The sequence below is a fragment of the Mobula birostris genome, chromosome 6 (assembly GCF_030028105.1).
Source record: "Mobula birostris isolate sMobBir1 chromosome 6, sMobBir1.hap1, whole genome shotgun sequence".
In the NCBI taxonomy this organism is placed as follows: Eukaryota; Metazoa; Chordata; class Chondrichthyes; order Myliobatiformes; family Myliobatidae; genus Mobula; species Mobula birostris.
In genome coordinates, this window is record NC_092375.1 from 60,689,105 (window position 1) to 60,704,348 (window position 15,244).

The window sequence follows — 15,244 nt, forward strand, 5'->3', positions numbered from 1 at the left end:
GGGAGGGACTATTGTACATATATAAACTATAAATGCTTTACAGTACAGCATCTCCTTCAACAAATACAAACATACCTACCCTCAAGTTTCCATTCACTGCTTCAGTGAGGGTAAAGTGATCTCCAATCAACTCTTCGCCCAGGCACCACCCCCTCCCCCCCCCCCCAGCCAACGTTCGAAAAACAGATGTGGTCTATTAAACTCAAGAATTCAAACTACAAGAACATGCAGCAAATTCAATCCCCTTGTCTTTAACGCCATCTCCCCATATTAACGAAAATCTCTACGAGAAAAACAATCCTGGCCTGAGATGTTCAGAGGAAAAACGTGAGCGTTGCTTGGTGCAAATCAAATATTCATTTACTTTTTTTTCTGGGGAGGGGTGGTGTGGTACTGTCTGCTCTGCACATCACCCCTGAACAACTGGATACAATCGAAAAACTTAAAAGACTTTTACTATGGTAAAATGGTGGCCCGAGAGGGGAAAATGGCGGGGTCGGGTTGGGAATAATGAGGCTCAATCCAATTACTGTGAACAATTCAGAACGTTTTAAGCGCCAGCGCCTTCAACACAGGGGCCAGGAGCATTATTTTCCCCGGCCACCTTGGAGTAAATGGCAGTCATCTCCTTTTCTCGCCCTTTGAGACTGTCCAATCGCTCGGGCGGCCTGGCACAACGGGCAACCCTTCCACCCGAAGTCTGGCCTCCGATCGCCGTGTCCTGACTGAGGTCAGAGCACTGATTACAAGCCGCAGAGAGAAAATAAACTAAATTTAAACCCTCAAGGAGCTTGCAAGAGATCCCGGCCGAGTGACGAGTCTAGTTTCGCGGGAATCCATTATCAGGGCGTTAAACCTGGGAGGGCTTTGGTTGCTCTCCCGCTTCTGGCCTGACAGCACTTGCTTCTTCCGCATTTTCCTAGGGGTTAGACTCTGACGTTACGTATTACGACGGCGGCGGCGGCGGCAGCGAAGAGCCGAGTAGTCAGCCCCTCCTCCTCCTCCCCGCAGCCATCAAACAACAAAGCCTGATTGGCAGGGCTAGGCCCGACCCGACCCGCCAGCGCTCGGCCCAGCCAGGAAAGGCTGAGCCTAAACCAAGCCCAGGAAGGAGTCGAAACGAACCGAAATCGGCCTCCGCCCGCCCAACACACTCACCAGGTAAAGGTAAAGGCGCCGCTCCGGGCTCCCGACCGCCTCCCTCCGGACATGCGGCCGTTCTCCCGGGCGCGAACGGCGAGGCGGCACTGGCGTCTCAGCCCGAGCCCCGCCGTGGGAGTTAATGGCGGCCAGTAGGCCTCGAGGAGGCCGCAGTTAGGCCTCAAGCGATCAAACTCCTGGGAAAGGGCTCCGCTCTGGGTTCGAGGTTCAGGCCGCTCCGAAAATTGTTTAAAAAATATAAGGGAAAAACATCATGTTGCATGGAGGATTTGCTACGAGGTCGCCGCGCGCTCAGTGTTTTTTTTAGGTAAATGTAGGCGTTAAGCAGTTGAAGCGAAGGTATATCTTGCGGCGGATGGTGGAGACAAAATGTCGGCGGTTGGAGCAAGGCGCCGGCGCCATCTTGGCGGTGAATGTGTTCTTTCTCCCTCTCACTGAGGGGCAGCACGGAGCCTGACCCTGCCAACCCACGGCCGCGTTACCTTCTGCTTTTCCCCCACTCTTTCTTCTCTCGCACAGCGTACGTAGAGAAGAGCTGGTGGGGCGGAGAGGAGATTTTTTTTAAAAAATCCAACGCTATTTTTAATTTATGAAAATAAAAGAAGGGCGCGCAGACGATCTGCCCCTCCGGAATCCCGCGGCGAAGTCCGTCGGTCTTGGCCGCTGTTCAGTCGGTGTCCCAGGAGTCGGCAGCTTGCATGCTTCAGCCAGCCCGCCATTTCAATATGGTTGTCGTCACGGTGGCCCTTTCGCGCCCTCCCTCCCTCCCTTCCTCTTTCTCTCTCTCCCTCTCTCTCGCTGTCAATGGGCGCCAAGCGTTGCGCGCCACTTGTTCTGACAGTAATTCGCACTGCGTCCTTCCGAGCCGCCACTCGGCACTGTCAAACGCTGGGCGGCTTGATTCTCCTACCGCCGCCATTCATTGCCAGGTCACGACACTGTTCGTGGGGAATGCCCTGCTGTGTCCATCTTCATCCCAGTGTCCTACACCTCGGGCTTAATCGTAGCGATATCAAAAGAGATATTGTGCACTCAGTATATTCTGGGCTACTTCAAAGTAGTTCAGAATCGCCCGTGAACATAGGTCATTTTGATGCTATGGGAACTGGTTATTTTAATGTTTTCCCAGTACAATGCTTGAAACATTACCATAATGAATTTGGACTTAATCGGTTAAAAAAAAACACTCGTTTGGTCCGGGGTAGGATAGGTACTTTTGCCTCATTTGCATTTGCTATCTTCTTACCGATTCACGTAGCAGTGATCCTATGTCTTGTCTTTTCCCTATATTTGTTGGCTGGAACAAATCCAATTTTCGGAGATGAGAAGCCTATATTTAAATAGATGCAATACTTGATATTTAGATGCCCTATAACTGCTTTGTTTCTATCAAATTGTATACCGAGAAGATGAAAAGGCTTTTATTTCTGAAAACAAATTCCATACGTTTAAGAAATTTCTTCAGTGTCTGCATGTGAAAGTTTACACCATGGCATGAAATATTTTGTTCAGCCATTTACTTTCTTCAACATAACCATGAGGTATAAATGTTAAAAGAAGATATGGGAAAACTCAGATATGCCTATATTTATGAAGAATGCACAACTTTTGAACACGGAAAAAAATCAAACTTAATTTTATTGATTTTTATCTAGATGGCCAAGTAATTTTCTGTAGTGAGTGGTGCAGGCTTTTTAATAGTTTTTCTCATTTTCCCTCAGTATTGTGCAGTTTGCAGTGATTTTTAATATCAGTAAATGTATATTTAACAATATCATGTTTTGGGACAGGACACTGTTTCTGTTGAGGTACAGGCTGGACAATCACAGAAGAACAGAGCTGCTAGTAACAGAACTTGGAGCAAGAATGCTGATATAGTTATGAAAGGCTGTAACAGGAAAGATATTAGCTTCCATGATGCGTGTGGGTAAGGAGCAAGAGATCATGATTAATCTGATTTGAAGTGCTTTACTCATTGTATTTCAATCTATCTGTGTAATTGTAAATATTGAAAAGTTGTGCTTCTACCACCATGTGGAGGAGAGGGTTTTAAGAATATTTGGGCATTTTTGGGCCCCAAATTGAAGGAGGCCCAGAGGAGATTTATGAGAATGATCCTGGGGATGAAATGGATTAATTTAGGAGCGTTGATGGCTCTGGACCCATACTTGCGGAAGTTTAGAAGTGTGGTGGGGAACAGTGGGGGCCTCTCATTGAAACCTACTGGATATTGAAAGGTGTGGATTGAGTGGATATGTAGATGATGTTTACAGTAATGGGAGGGTATATGACTACAGGACATGGCTGCAGAATAAAAGGATGAGGAGGAATTTCTTTTGCCAGAAGGTGGTGCATCTGTGGAATTCATTGCCTCAGACCTCCGTGGAGGCAATGTCATTAGTATATTTAAAACAGGTTCTAAATTGATCAAAAGTTACAAAGAGAAGGCAGGAGAACGGGGTTGAGGGGGAAGAATAACCAGAATGAATGGCAGAGCAGAGTCAATGGGCTGAATGGCCTACTGCTTCCGTGTCTTATCATCTTATGGTAATTGAAAATAGTCCACTGAAAGAGACTGAATACAGATCATAACAGCTTCTAAAATGTGTAAATTGTAAAGTTTTAGGAATGGTAATTCCAAGGAATGCCAGAAAAATTGTAGAAGTATTAAATACTTCTGTATTTGTCATCATGAGGGAAAAATTAATCAAAATGTGGAAAGAGTATGGAACCAAGGATCCACCTGGAGCAAGGAAATTAATAAAATATTAAATAACAAATGGGATTAATTCAAAGTCATCTCAATAGGTTTCATTAGTTTTAGTTTTCCATAGATTGCAGAATTATCTTTTTGAAATAAAAAAAGTGACAAACACATCTTAAGCAGAGTTGGAAGAAAATATATTGTTTGAGTTAGCAATATCTATTCTATTTAGTGAGCCTCCCATGTCTGGTGTTTCTGTATGTAAGAATGACTTTCCCAACTAGCTACCTGAGTTTATGCTGCATCTTCAATCCTTTGTTCATTGTAGCCTTTCATAGACCCACTTGGCACACCTGCTCATGTTTTGATCACACCTGATCAGCTCCTGGCCACACACCTGCCTGTAGTACTGGGGTCAGGGACTTGCTTGTTTCCGTTGACTCCACATGTGTTTACACTACAGATCCCATGAGATGACAATAGAATTTTTTGCGCACCTGATGTCAGAATCTCAGCAGCATAGAGTGCAGATTCTATGAGATGAATCAGTATGGAAACATAATTTGGGTGTGAGGGAGTGTTATCTTGAGTTCAAATAGGAATGAAACTGCAAAACAAATGCTGAGAATTTGTTGAAAGCAAGGTTGTTGTGTTCCTGCTTATTTAATGTTATGTTTCTTAAGCTACGCTTGAAGGCACTTTACACGTGTTTTCAGATTGTTACTTAGAAACATAGAAAATAGGTGCAGGAGTAGGTCATTCGGCCCTTCGAGCCTGCACCGCCATTTATTATGATCATCCAACTCAGAACCCTGCACCAGCCTTCCCTCCATACCCCCTGATCCCTTTAGCCACAAGGGCCATATCTAACTCCCTCTTAAACATAGCCAATGAACTGGCCTCAACTGTTTCCTGTGGCAGAGAATTCCACAGATTCACCACTCTCTGTGTGAAGAAGTTTTTCCTAATCTCAGTTCTAAAAGGCTTTCCCTTTATCCTCAAACTGTGACCCCTTGTTCTGGACTTCCCCAACATCGGGAACAATCTTCCTGCATCTAGCCTGTCCAATCCCTTTAGGATTTTATACGTTTCCATCAGATCCCCCCTCAATCTTCTAAATTCCAACAAGTACAAGCCTAGTCGATCCAGTCTTTCATCATATGAAAGTCCTGCCATCCCAGGAATCAATCTGGTGAACCTTCTTTGTACTCCCTCTATGGCAAGGATGTCTTTCCTCAGATTAGGGGACCAAAACTGCACACAATACTCCAGGTGTGGTCTCACCAAGGCCTTGTACAACTGCAGTAGTACCTCCCTGCCCTGTACTCGAATCCTCTTGCTATATGTGCCAGCATACCATTCGCCTTTTTCACCGCCTGCTGTACCTGCATGCCCACTTTCAATGACTGGTGTATAATGACACCCAGGTCTCGTTGCACCTCCCCTTTTCCTAATCGGCCACCATTCAGATAATAACCTGTTTTCCTATTTCTGCCACCAAAGTGAATAACCTCACATTTATCCACATTAAATTGCATCTGCCATGAATTTGCCCACTCACCCAACCTATCCAAGTCACCCTGCATCCTCTTAGCATCCTCCTCACAGCTAACACTGCCGCCCAGCTTCGTGTCATCCGCAAACTTGGAGATGCTGCATTTAATTCCCTCATCCAAGTCATTTATATTGTAAACAACTGGGGTCCCAGCACTGAGCCTTGCGGTACCCCACTAGTCACTGCCTGCCATTCTGAAAAGGTCCCATTTATTCCCACTCTTTGCTTCCTGTCTGCTAACCAATTCTCTATCCATATCAATACCTTACCCCCAATACCGTGTGCTTTAAGTTTGCACACTAATCTCCTGTGTGGGACCTTGTCAAAAGCCTTTTGAAAATCCAAATATACCACATCCACTGGTTCTCCCCTATCCACTCTACTAGTTACATCCTTAATGCTGATTGTCAATGTTCCACTGAGTTACCATACTGAGAATTCCAATTTTAATAAAGTATTGTCAAACAAGAGTGTTCATGTATGCCCTCTTGGTTTCAAAAGATTTGAATTACTGTCGATTGAAGTAAATTTGTAAACTTTACTTGTGGAGAAACTGGAACAAGAGTGCCATCTAGCACCACATCATCTTCCTACATGTTAACACATAGATTTAACCATTACACATGCTCCAAAAATGATCAATTTCTGCAGAGAAAAATATGAAAATATTGCTGAAATAAACACCATCAGTTGGAAATATTCAGTAAGTTAAATGACATGTGGAGAGTGTCAGACAAGCAGATGTTTATGGTCTAGATCTTGAATCAGCTGAGAAATGAGGTGGTTGAAAGTCATCTACTTGTTCTTCAAGGACACTGTGTTTCATGCTTCAGAATGAATCAACTGGCTTCCTGGAAATGCTGCATCCGCCCCTGCATGCTTGCATCTATATGGGTTGTATGTCGAGAGCCTGTTGATCTGAACCTTTGCATTCCAAAGATGGGCATTGAAGTCTGAAAGATGACTGCAGCTGAGGTCTTAAATGCAGCCTTGGGCTTTGTCTGAAGGCAAAGCTGGAGTTAGAGGTTTCCTTTTATCAAAACTGCTATCAGTTCAGTGAAGAAAAATATTCAGTTATTACCTATTTTATACATTCTTCTCTATCATAATGACAACTAGAGAGCAGTTTGGTAAGCATGTTTCATTTGTAAACAGCTTGCATTAACTTATTCACTAGGAAGCATGAGCACAAAATTTGTCAAAAGCAGTTAAATTTTTTTCTGTTAAGGAAATGGGAAATATGTTGGTTAGAGGGTTTGTAAGATACTGGGAGATTAAAACATAAAACTCAGTCTTTGAACCTGAAGGCATTCAGCATTTTAGGATATACAGTTGAGTACCCCTTTATCTGAAATGCTTGGGGCTGGAAGTATTTTGGATTTGTAATAGTTAATGAAATAACTTGGTTGCTATCATTTCTGACTGAATTTATGTGTTACTGGTAAGCAGTCTTTATCTTACACTTCTTCATCACACATATGTACTTAACAGCCAAAATTATTACATACCATTAATATAATGAAAATATAATATGTGCAGGGTAACAAAAGCAGCATCAGGAGAATACACGAATCAGCTGTTGAACAACACACAGCGGCAGTTTCCACCTATAATGCCGTGTTGTGATTAAAAGGTTACAGTACACTAACTTTTTTAAAGGTTTTATCTAAGATAAAAGATAAACAGCACTCTAGACTTGTTCTTGTATTAGATTTTCATCAGCGACACTTCAAAAATTTAATGCCGTGCCTTTTCTTTAAGTTCTGCTACCAACTTGCTGAATATTCACAATTACCCTCAGTGTTCAGTTTGCTATGATAGATCTTGTTTCATGAGCAGCGTATGTTCATTCCAACGCTGACAATACACAATTGAGATCTTCATTTTTCTCTTTATTGCTGTGTTTTTATATTTTTCATTAACATCTGTTCATTACATATGTGAGGACACTTGTCAGGACTGTTTGCTGTGCAAAGATGTGTGTATTACTTGCGAACGTTCCCAGTGTCTTGTGGAATTTTGCATTTGTGATAACAGCACTCAAGAAAAAAAAAAGAATTTTGAATAAAGGGTATCCAACCTGTAATAACTTTGGGGCTAATTTACGTAAGTGAGGATTGCAAAAAAATGCAGCACCGTATTTAATTGCAAATGATCAAATACAGCCCTTTGAAAGAAGACTAAGCTGGAAGCACAAAAGAAACTATTACACCACCCACCTCCCCTTCCCTAACACTTACTTGTCATTGGCTGGGCATGTGTGGTGATCCATTGCAGTGATTCCACATGCAACAGCATGGTCTTAATGGATATGTTCATCTGTTCTTTTCTGGCTAACTGGCCGGGAGGGAAGCTAGGAAATCATTTTACTTCATATCATTTTTTTAAATGTTGATCCTTTGATGTTTAATTAGTATATTTTAGTGACATAATCAACAGCTTTTAAAACAATAAAAAAATGATTGTAGATTAGCAGACTACTAATTTTGAGGGATAATGAGAGAGAGCTACTTTGGAAATCCAAGTTGCTGCAGATATTTTTGAGCTACCTTGATGTTACATAGCATCACAAGGGATCCTGATAATTTACCACATATCTGTTCTACTCCTGAGATTAGGCTTCACGTTATCAATCCTCGCCCTAAAGCAAGAGTTACCCACAGTTGATCTGAAGTTCCTTTGCCTATGGCATGTCTTTTTCTGTATTGTACAATTGGAGAGATTTCTTAGAGTGAAAACCAATAAGTCACTCCAGATGTGCAATTCCCGACTTTTGTCATGCTTACAATTCAATATGATTTGTACAATAAATATGGTCAGAAAGATACAAGTCCCAGGGTAATCTCTGGAGGGTTCTTGCCCTAGGAGTGCTTATATTGGGTATTCCCAGAGCAAGTAGATTCTACTGTGGTAGCAGACCAAGATGCCTGGCAGACAGAGTTAATTGTTTACATTCCCTCTTTGGTATAAGTACTGCTCTCAGTGGAATATCAGTGACTAAAGGGCCTATTTAGTCTTTTATAGTATACAGTTCTGTAGAGGAAGGGAGCTTTTCATGTGTAATATAAAACTAAAGCCCATCTGCCCTCTGGTGGATGTGAAAGGTAGAGTTGGAAATTTCACTGGTATGCTGTTCCCTTAACTAAGCTGCCAAATTTTTTTTAAAAAGCTAGGTCCACGATACTTCATTCATACAACTGTTGAATGCATGTTGACTGTTAGTTCATGACCTTTACAACAATGATTAGAGCTCTAGTTCTGATACTGAACTTCCCATTTATCAGAAACTATCTTGCTGTAGCTTATTCTTTTCCCTCATTCTTACCAATGCTTCTATTTTTCATGGTGGATAGTTAACTGACATTAGATGTTTTATGTCTACATAAAGGGATCACCTTTATTTGAAATCCTGTATGTGTACGTTTTGGCACATTTACACACAGTCTTTTGACATGGAAAAAAGGAGGCTTGTAGTTATAGTCGTCTTTCACAGCCATGGGAGATTCCAGAGTTTATGGTTTGTGAAATTTTACCTTTGAAATCTAAAGTATCATGTAGGGAATTTAAATGTTAGATTCAGGTACAGTAGGCATGTTTTATAAATGGGTGTGCAGATTTTGTGGTCTGATTAAGTAATGATATTGAATTTGACTTTATTTCCTTCTTTTACCAGGTGGCTTATTCATGTAGATGCATCTGAAAACCTATGTCCAAATGGTGATTGACATCTATACACAGTGAAAAATTAGTTTGAATGGTAATTATTCTTAAAGAGATGTGTTCTTAAATAACAAGTCTGAAGGGTCTATGCAAAAACAGCTGTGTATGTCATTATGATCTTAAGAAGAAAGTTGTAAGAGATATTTCATGGAAAAGGGCATAAATGAACATTAGTTTTACACACGTGTTCTGGTTCATGGCCTCAACTTCACTTTTCCTCGCATTTCCAAATCTTTTGATTTATTGTAGTTCATGTCTTGTCATCTTAAAAATTATTGGTTATTGACTTCAGTATTCAAAATCCTCAAAAGTCCAAATATTTAGAAATTTCCTGATGAATAATCTCTTTGTTTCAACCTTAATTAGTTGACCCTTTGTCTGAGATTATATCCTCTCGTTGTGGACTCCACTTTTAAAGGAAGTATCCTCATAGTGTTTATTACAGTGTTTAGGAAGTCCTCTCAGAATCTTAATATTTTTCAATGATACCATTTCACATTCTTTGAATCCACAAAGTATATAAGCACATTTAACTCAATTTTTCCTCATGGGAAGAACATTTCATGTATTTTCCTCCAGCGCCTTTCCTGTCACTCAGCTGAGATCTAGTCATCAAGTTACATTCTTGTCTATCCCGTTGTATTCAGCCACCAGGGATGAGTTTCTTTCTGTGTTTTCAGCATTGTCTCTTGTTCCTCAGAGATCTGTACTTATACCTTTCTGTCTGTAATGTTGCCCAAGTAATAAATTTGCTTCCCACAATTCCCACATACACCCTTCTTTAAGTAAGGAAATCAAGCGCAAGGCACTGGCTCGAGATTTCTGTTACAGATGTCCATTGTTTATTTTTTTCTTGAAAGGTTAGCTTTTATGCTGATACATTTATTTGCAGGCCTGGTAAACTAAAATTCCTTTCTTTGACCTTAGCTTATAGCAGAGAACATTTGAAGGAAGGCCGGGCTAAGGTAAGAAATATTTTTTAAGAGAATTTAATCTTAAACATGAAGATGGTAGTTTAGTCAAAAGACAAGATTTTCCCTCTTCTAATAAAAATATTTTGGTTACTTCATTTTATTACATGAATAATTGAAGTGAATTCACTGAGCTTGAAGCTCAAATTTTTACTTCATTAACACTCTTCACCAGTCTGGGGCCAACCAAATATATTAGATGCAGTGTGAATGATATTTCAGTCATTTGGACAAATGAATATGCCTTCTTTAATTAACTACAGCCTTCAGCAGCGAATATCAGGCAGATGTGGTTTCTAAATACATTTTCCAAATTAGGTGCGACATAAGTACACCCATGTAAGTTTTTATAATTGATATTACTGTACAAATGAGCTGTTGTTTTCTGTGCCTATCTTTTCCTTTTCAACCAATCTGTGCATTCTTTGATACTGTTGAACATTTTATTTTCCACCAGTGCCTTTCCTGTCACACAGCTGGGATCTAGTCATCAAGTTACATTCTTGTCTACCCAATTGTATTCAGTCACCAGTGATGTTTCTTTTCATGTTTCCAGCATTGCCTCTTCGATTCCTCAGAGATCTGTACATGTACTCTTCTGTTTCTTATGTTGCCCATTAGCAATGTTATTAAATTCAAGTCATATTAGTTTCAACAGAGGAAATCCAGCTTTGCTTCAACATCTCTCCTGACCTCAACATTTGTAAAATATCTGATTGTTTCTTTAACTTATAACAAAGCACAAAATTGAAAATGGGTCTCTATTCCTTAGCTATTAACTCTATACACCCTTCCTGGCTACTGAAGCAGATTGTTCACAATCTTAATGTCATATTTGATTCCAAATGAATTTCTTACATTGTGTCCATGTCTGCAGTAAGTCATATTTCTTCAGCTCTGTAGTACAATATCACATATTTTAAACTCCAAATTTAAATGCATTACCATTGCTGACACAATTCCATCAATTACCGAAGTCTTAAGTCCCAGAGTAGCTTTCTCAAATCTCTCTGCCTGTTTACTTTGCTTTCCTTTTCCACAACTTTTACTTGTATCTTGAAGTTCTTGGAGGAATGAAATATCTCCAACTGTGGTTTGGTGTTAGTTTTTTAAAATATTGCTCATATTAACATTTAAATCTAAAATACACATTTGGGGGGAGCTGAAATAACTATTCATTGCCAGATAACCAGCAAATAGTGTTTGTAGGAGGCATTGGTCAATACACAGTAGATGAGGAACCGTCACCTATTAAGACATTAGACTTGGGAAATAATCTTCCATTTTCCTGATTGATTGTAAGTTGAAAGTCTACGCAGACTGTATTAAAATAAAAGCAACCAATGAGATTGCAGATTAAACAAGTTATCTTTATTCTCACTTTCCTGTTTCCTTTCTTCGGATACTGCCTTTAAGGTAGGGTGATGTGGAGGTACTTTATACTAAAGCCAATAGATGTCATTGTCTCGGACAATTTTCTGTTTATTTATAAGTGTTTAACAATGGTATTTTAATATTGAACTATAAGAGACAAGACAATAGTGATTAATATGTTCATTTGTGTACTTGCAACTGGACTGAGCTTTAAGCTTCAGAAAGCTACAAAATGGCAGATAATTAGCAAACCGAGTTTAATCCATTTCCCTTCTTAGTTTTCATAATCTGTCTACTGCCAGATCGCTGATGCTTTGAAATTACATTCTGTGAGACATACTGTGTAGTTTATTACATACGTTGTCTCCATTGATTTTCTTTCCTTCCCTATAGGGAAATGGTAATCTGCTGTTTGCTACTTCCTTCCATCACAATTGAGATTGGGGATTTTGACTAGAGTTTACAGATGTGAATGCAATTCTACACATGCAAAGATAGCTTTTTTAGTACTGCTTCTTATATTTGTTATTGTTAAAGAATTGAGTCCCTTGAATTGAAAGATTATTGGAACTTTGCGCTGTGAGCGTGAGAGAAATAATAATGAACACGGTAGTTTTTGTAGGTTCGATAGCTGATTACTAAATAGCATGGTTCAGAAAAGTAATTTAATAGCCTAGCTATTAAAATTTTCTGAATTTCTGAACAATGAAATCTGAGTAAATATGGTCTAGCTGTAACATTTCAATTTTTGATTCCCATTAATGGCCAAATATTGCATGAAATATCCCAAATTCTGAAAACATGTATTATTCTTTCTTCATTTACGTTTCATAGATCATTGGCATATCTAAGGAGTACTGACGTTTTGAAATTAGTGGCGAAGTGTAGCAGATAGTTGAATGTACATTTTGCCTAATTTTCGATTCCTATTACTGGCCAAATAGCGTATGAACTATCCAAATTCTTTCAGGAGCAGTGTATTGTGATTATTCAATTTGAGTACAAACTGATGTGACAATCAAAATATTTTGTAAAGCATTCTTTAAACTTTTTTATTTGTTTAACAGATACCCTGGTGACTGATGAAATTTGCAGACCATGGATGAAGATGTAGGAGGGCTTGAACTGCAACAACAGGAGCCCAAGGTGATTTTTGATAACACAGGTAATAAACAATCTATATTATTTACTGGAATATTAAGAATATTTGAGCAATATTTATATACAGAAAGTGGTAAAATTAGTTAGCTCCATCTCGGGTACTAGCCTCCGCAGTACCCAAGACATCTTCAAGGAGGGTGCCTCAGGAAAGCAACGTCCAATGTTAGGACCCCATCACCCAGGGCATGCCCTCTTCTCGTTGTTACCATCAGGAAGGAGGTACAGAAGCTTGAAGGCACATACTCAGCAATTCAGGAACAGCTTCTTCCCCTCTGCCATACGATTTGTAAATGGATATTGAACCCATGAAAAATACCTTACTTATTTTTAAATATTATTTCTGTTTTGCACTATTTTTAGTCTGTTCAATATTCATATATATATACACTTACTGTAATTCATTTACTTTTTTCTCCCTTTCTATATTATCATGTATTGCATTGAACTGCTGCTGCTGAGTTAACAAATTTCATGATATGTCAGTCATAGTAAGCCAGAATCTGATTCTGAGTATGTTTTTAATTTGAAAGTTTTATTTTTCGATTTGCCATTATATGATTTAAGCACTGGACAGTTATAAAGCTATCTAAGACTTGTGCTCTATTTCTAGTGTATATCCTCCACTCATGAGCAAAAGAAAATACTCTGATAAACAATTGATGCAAAGGACTTGGAAATGTCAGTTATATTTTTTCCGTGGTCCTCATGGACACTTTTACTGTCAAATTCATATACAGGATCTCTCAGACAATAAATTGAATAACTATTCTGTCTTACTGGTTGTGTTTGTAGAATGAATGTGAGAACTAGAAGAAGCAAATAGGGAAGATTAATTTCTCCAAGCCAAGGTTTCAAAAAGAGAAGGCATTTATTTAAAGTCATTTGGTGAATATTTGGAAAGGCAGTGAGGGAGAATGTTTCCACCACAGGGTGGCAGGTGTTCACAGGTAGGATGGTAGAGACAACAATCTGCATTGCATAAAAACTTGAGAAGTTGTGATCTGCAGAGCCAAGTGTTGTAAGATGGAGTTAAACTTGATAGTTTTATATTGATTGTAACGGACAAAATGACAGTCCTGTGTCATAATTTTGATGCTTGTTTGCTTATTATAGTAAAGTAACCAGGTTTTGTTTGTGCATATTAATTGATTTTTTTTTTAATTTTTTAGTTCATGAAGTGACTTCACAGCATATTGATGGACATCATATTCTTGTGGAAGTTCAAGAAACCGTCTTTGTAGATTCCACTATTGACCCAGAATCCCACTTTGTTTCTGATGATACTGACTCTGTTGTAATACAGGATGCCATTGAAGACGTAGTGGCTGAAGATGTCCACTGCCCTGATATTATTGAGGAACCAGAAACCATAATTGTTCCTGAACAAGTACTGGACACAGATGTTGGCACAGAGGAAACGCTGACTACAATCCCTGAAGACGTATTAGCTTCTGACATTACCTCAGAGGCCATGTGTGTAGCTGAACATGTACTGACAAGTGAGTCGATACATGTGTCTGATATGGCCACTGCTGAGCACATTGCAGTCAGTGAAGCTGAAATAGTCACAGATGCCTTATTGCCTGATGTAGAAGAGGTTCTGGTGACAGACTCTACTGCGGAGACTGTGATAGATGCACGCAGTTTACACCTTCAGAGTCAGGAGACAGTTCCCGTAACCATCGAGGCTCCAGTAGGAAATAAAGGCACTAGTGAAGATTATTTAATGATTTCCTGTAAGTGACGAGAGAGGTAGGCCTTTGGCACATGGAAAATGAATGGAATTTGTTCTTTGTCCCTGCACAAAAGTTGACTCAATCATAATGTTTCACTTGATATTATAAAATTATTTTGTTTGTAAAACTTTTGAATATTTCATTCAAGTCTAAAAAGTGATTGCAATCTAAATTAATTTGAGTAAGTCTTACTTTATAATTGTAAAATATATGAAATGGGATTCATTCTTTGTCACACTTTGTGGGAATTCCAGAAGTTTATGACCCTCTGAAAGAAGAAATTCCCATCAATTCAGTCTTAAGTGAGCAACTCCCTTTTTATCTGAAACCATAGTCCCTATTTCTGGAATCCTTCACAAAGGAACCATCTTACCAGTATCTATCCTACTAAAGTGCCTCAACCTTTCATGTTTCTGTTACATCACTTGTTCTTCTAGATGCCAATGTAAAGATCCTACTTTCTGAATGTTTCCTCAAGACAAGCCCCTTCCTCCCACGAATCAACCTGCTTGAGCAGCCTTCCACGTATTAAGAGATCTGAATTGTACACATTGCGCTAGGTGTGATTTTTGCCAATATTTGTGCCATTGGTACATTTACAGTGTATACAATAAATGTGCCAATATTCCACTTGCCATCATCATTATTTACTTTGCTGACATACTAGCTTCTCATGTTTAGTGTGTGAGAATTCTGTGTGTCTCTGTTCGTATCTTGCTTTCCCAACTCCCTCTATATCTTCAGTACATTTCGATGCCATATTCTTGTTCACTTTAATGTCATTAATGGGGGCTGTAAATATTTGGGATTTGGATACTGTGATAATTTTGGCACTGCCAGAGTTGCAGTTTCCATATCTGCA

General features: G+C 39.5%; 1 protein-coding gene across 7 annotated transcripts in view; it reads left to right on the forward strand.

The window, feature by feature from the left end:
* Window positions 1-938: 938 nt before the first annotated feature.
* The window catches only part of LOC140199067 (zinc finger X-chromosomal protein-like), a 30,452-nt gene continuing 16,146 nt past the window's right edge, over window positions 939-15,244 (forward strand). Inside the window, exons 1-6 of one of the 7 annotated variants that reach the window (XM_072260524.1) lie at window positions 940-1,167; window positions 2,952-3,088; window positions 9,094-9,177; window positions 10,068-10,105; window positions 12,553-12,650; window positions 13,816-14,382. In XM_072260524.1, coding sequence (XP_072116625.1) covers window positions 12,584-12,650; window positions 13,816-14,382 — 634 coding nt within the window. In that variant the 5' untranslated portion in view covers window positions 940-1,167; window positions 2,952-3,088; window positions 9,094-9,177; window positions 10,068-10,105; window positions 12,553-12,583. Of the gene's footprint in view, window positions 1,168-2,951; window positions 3,089-9,093; window positions 9,178-10,067; window positions 10,106-12,552; window positions 12,651-13,815; window positions 14,383-15,244 lie in introns of all 7 variants that reach the window. The other 6 variants (XM_072260523.1, XM_072260528.1, XM_072260525.1 and 3 more) reach the window with 6 other exon arrangements.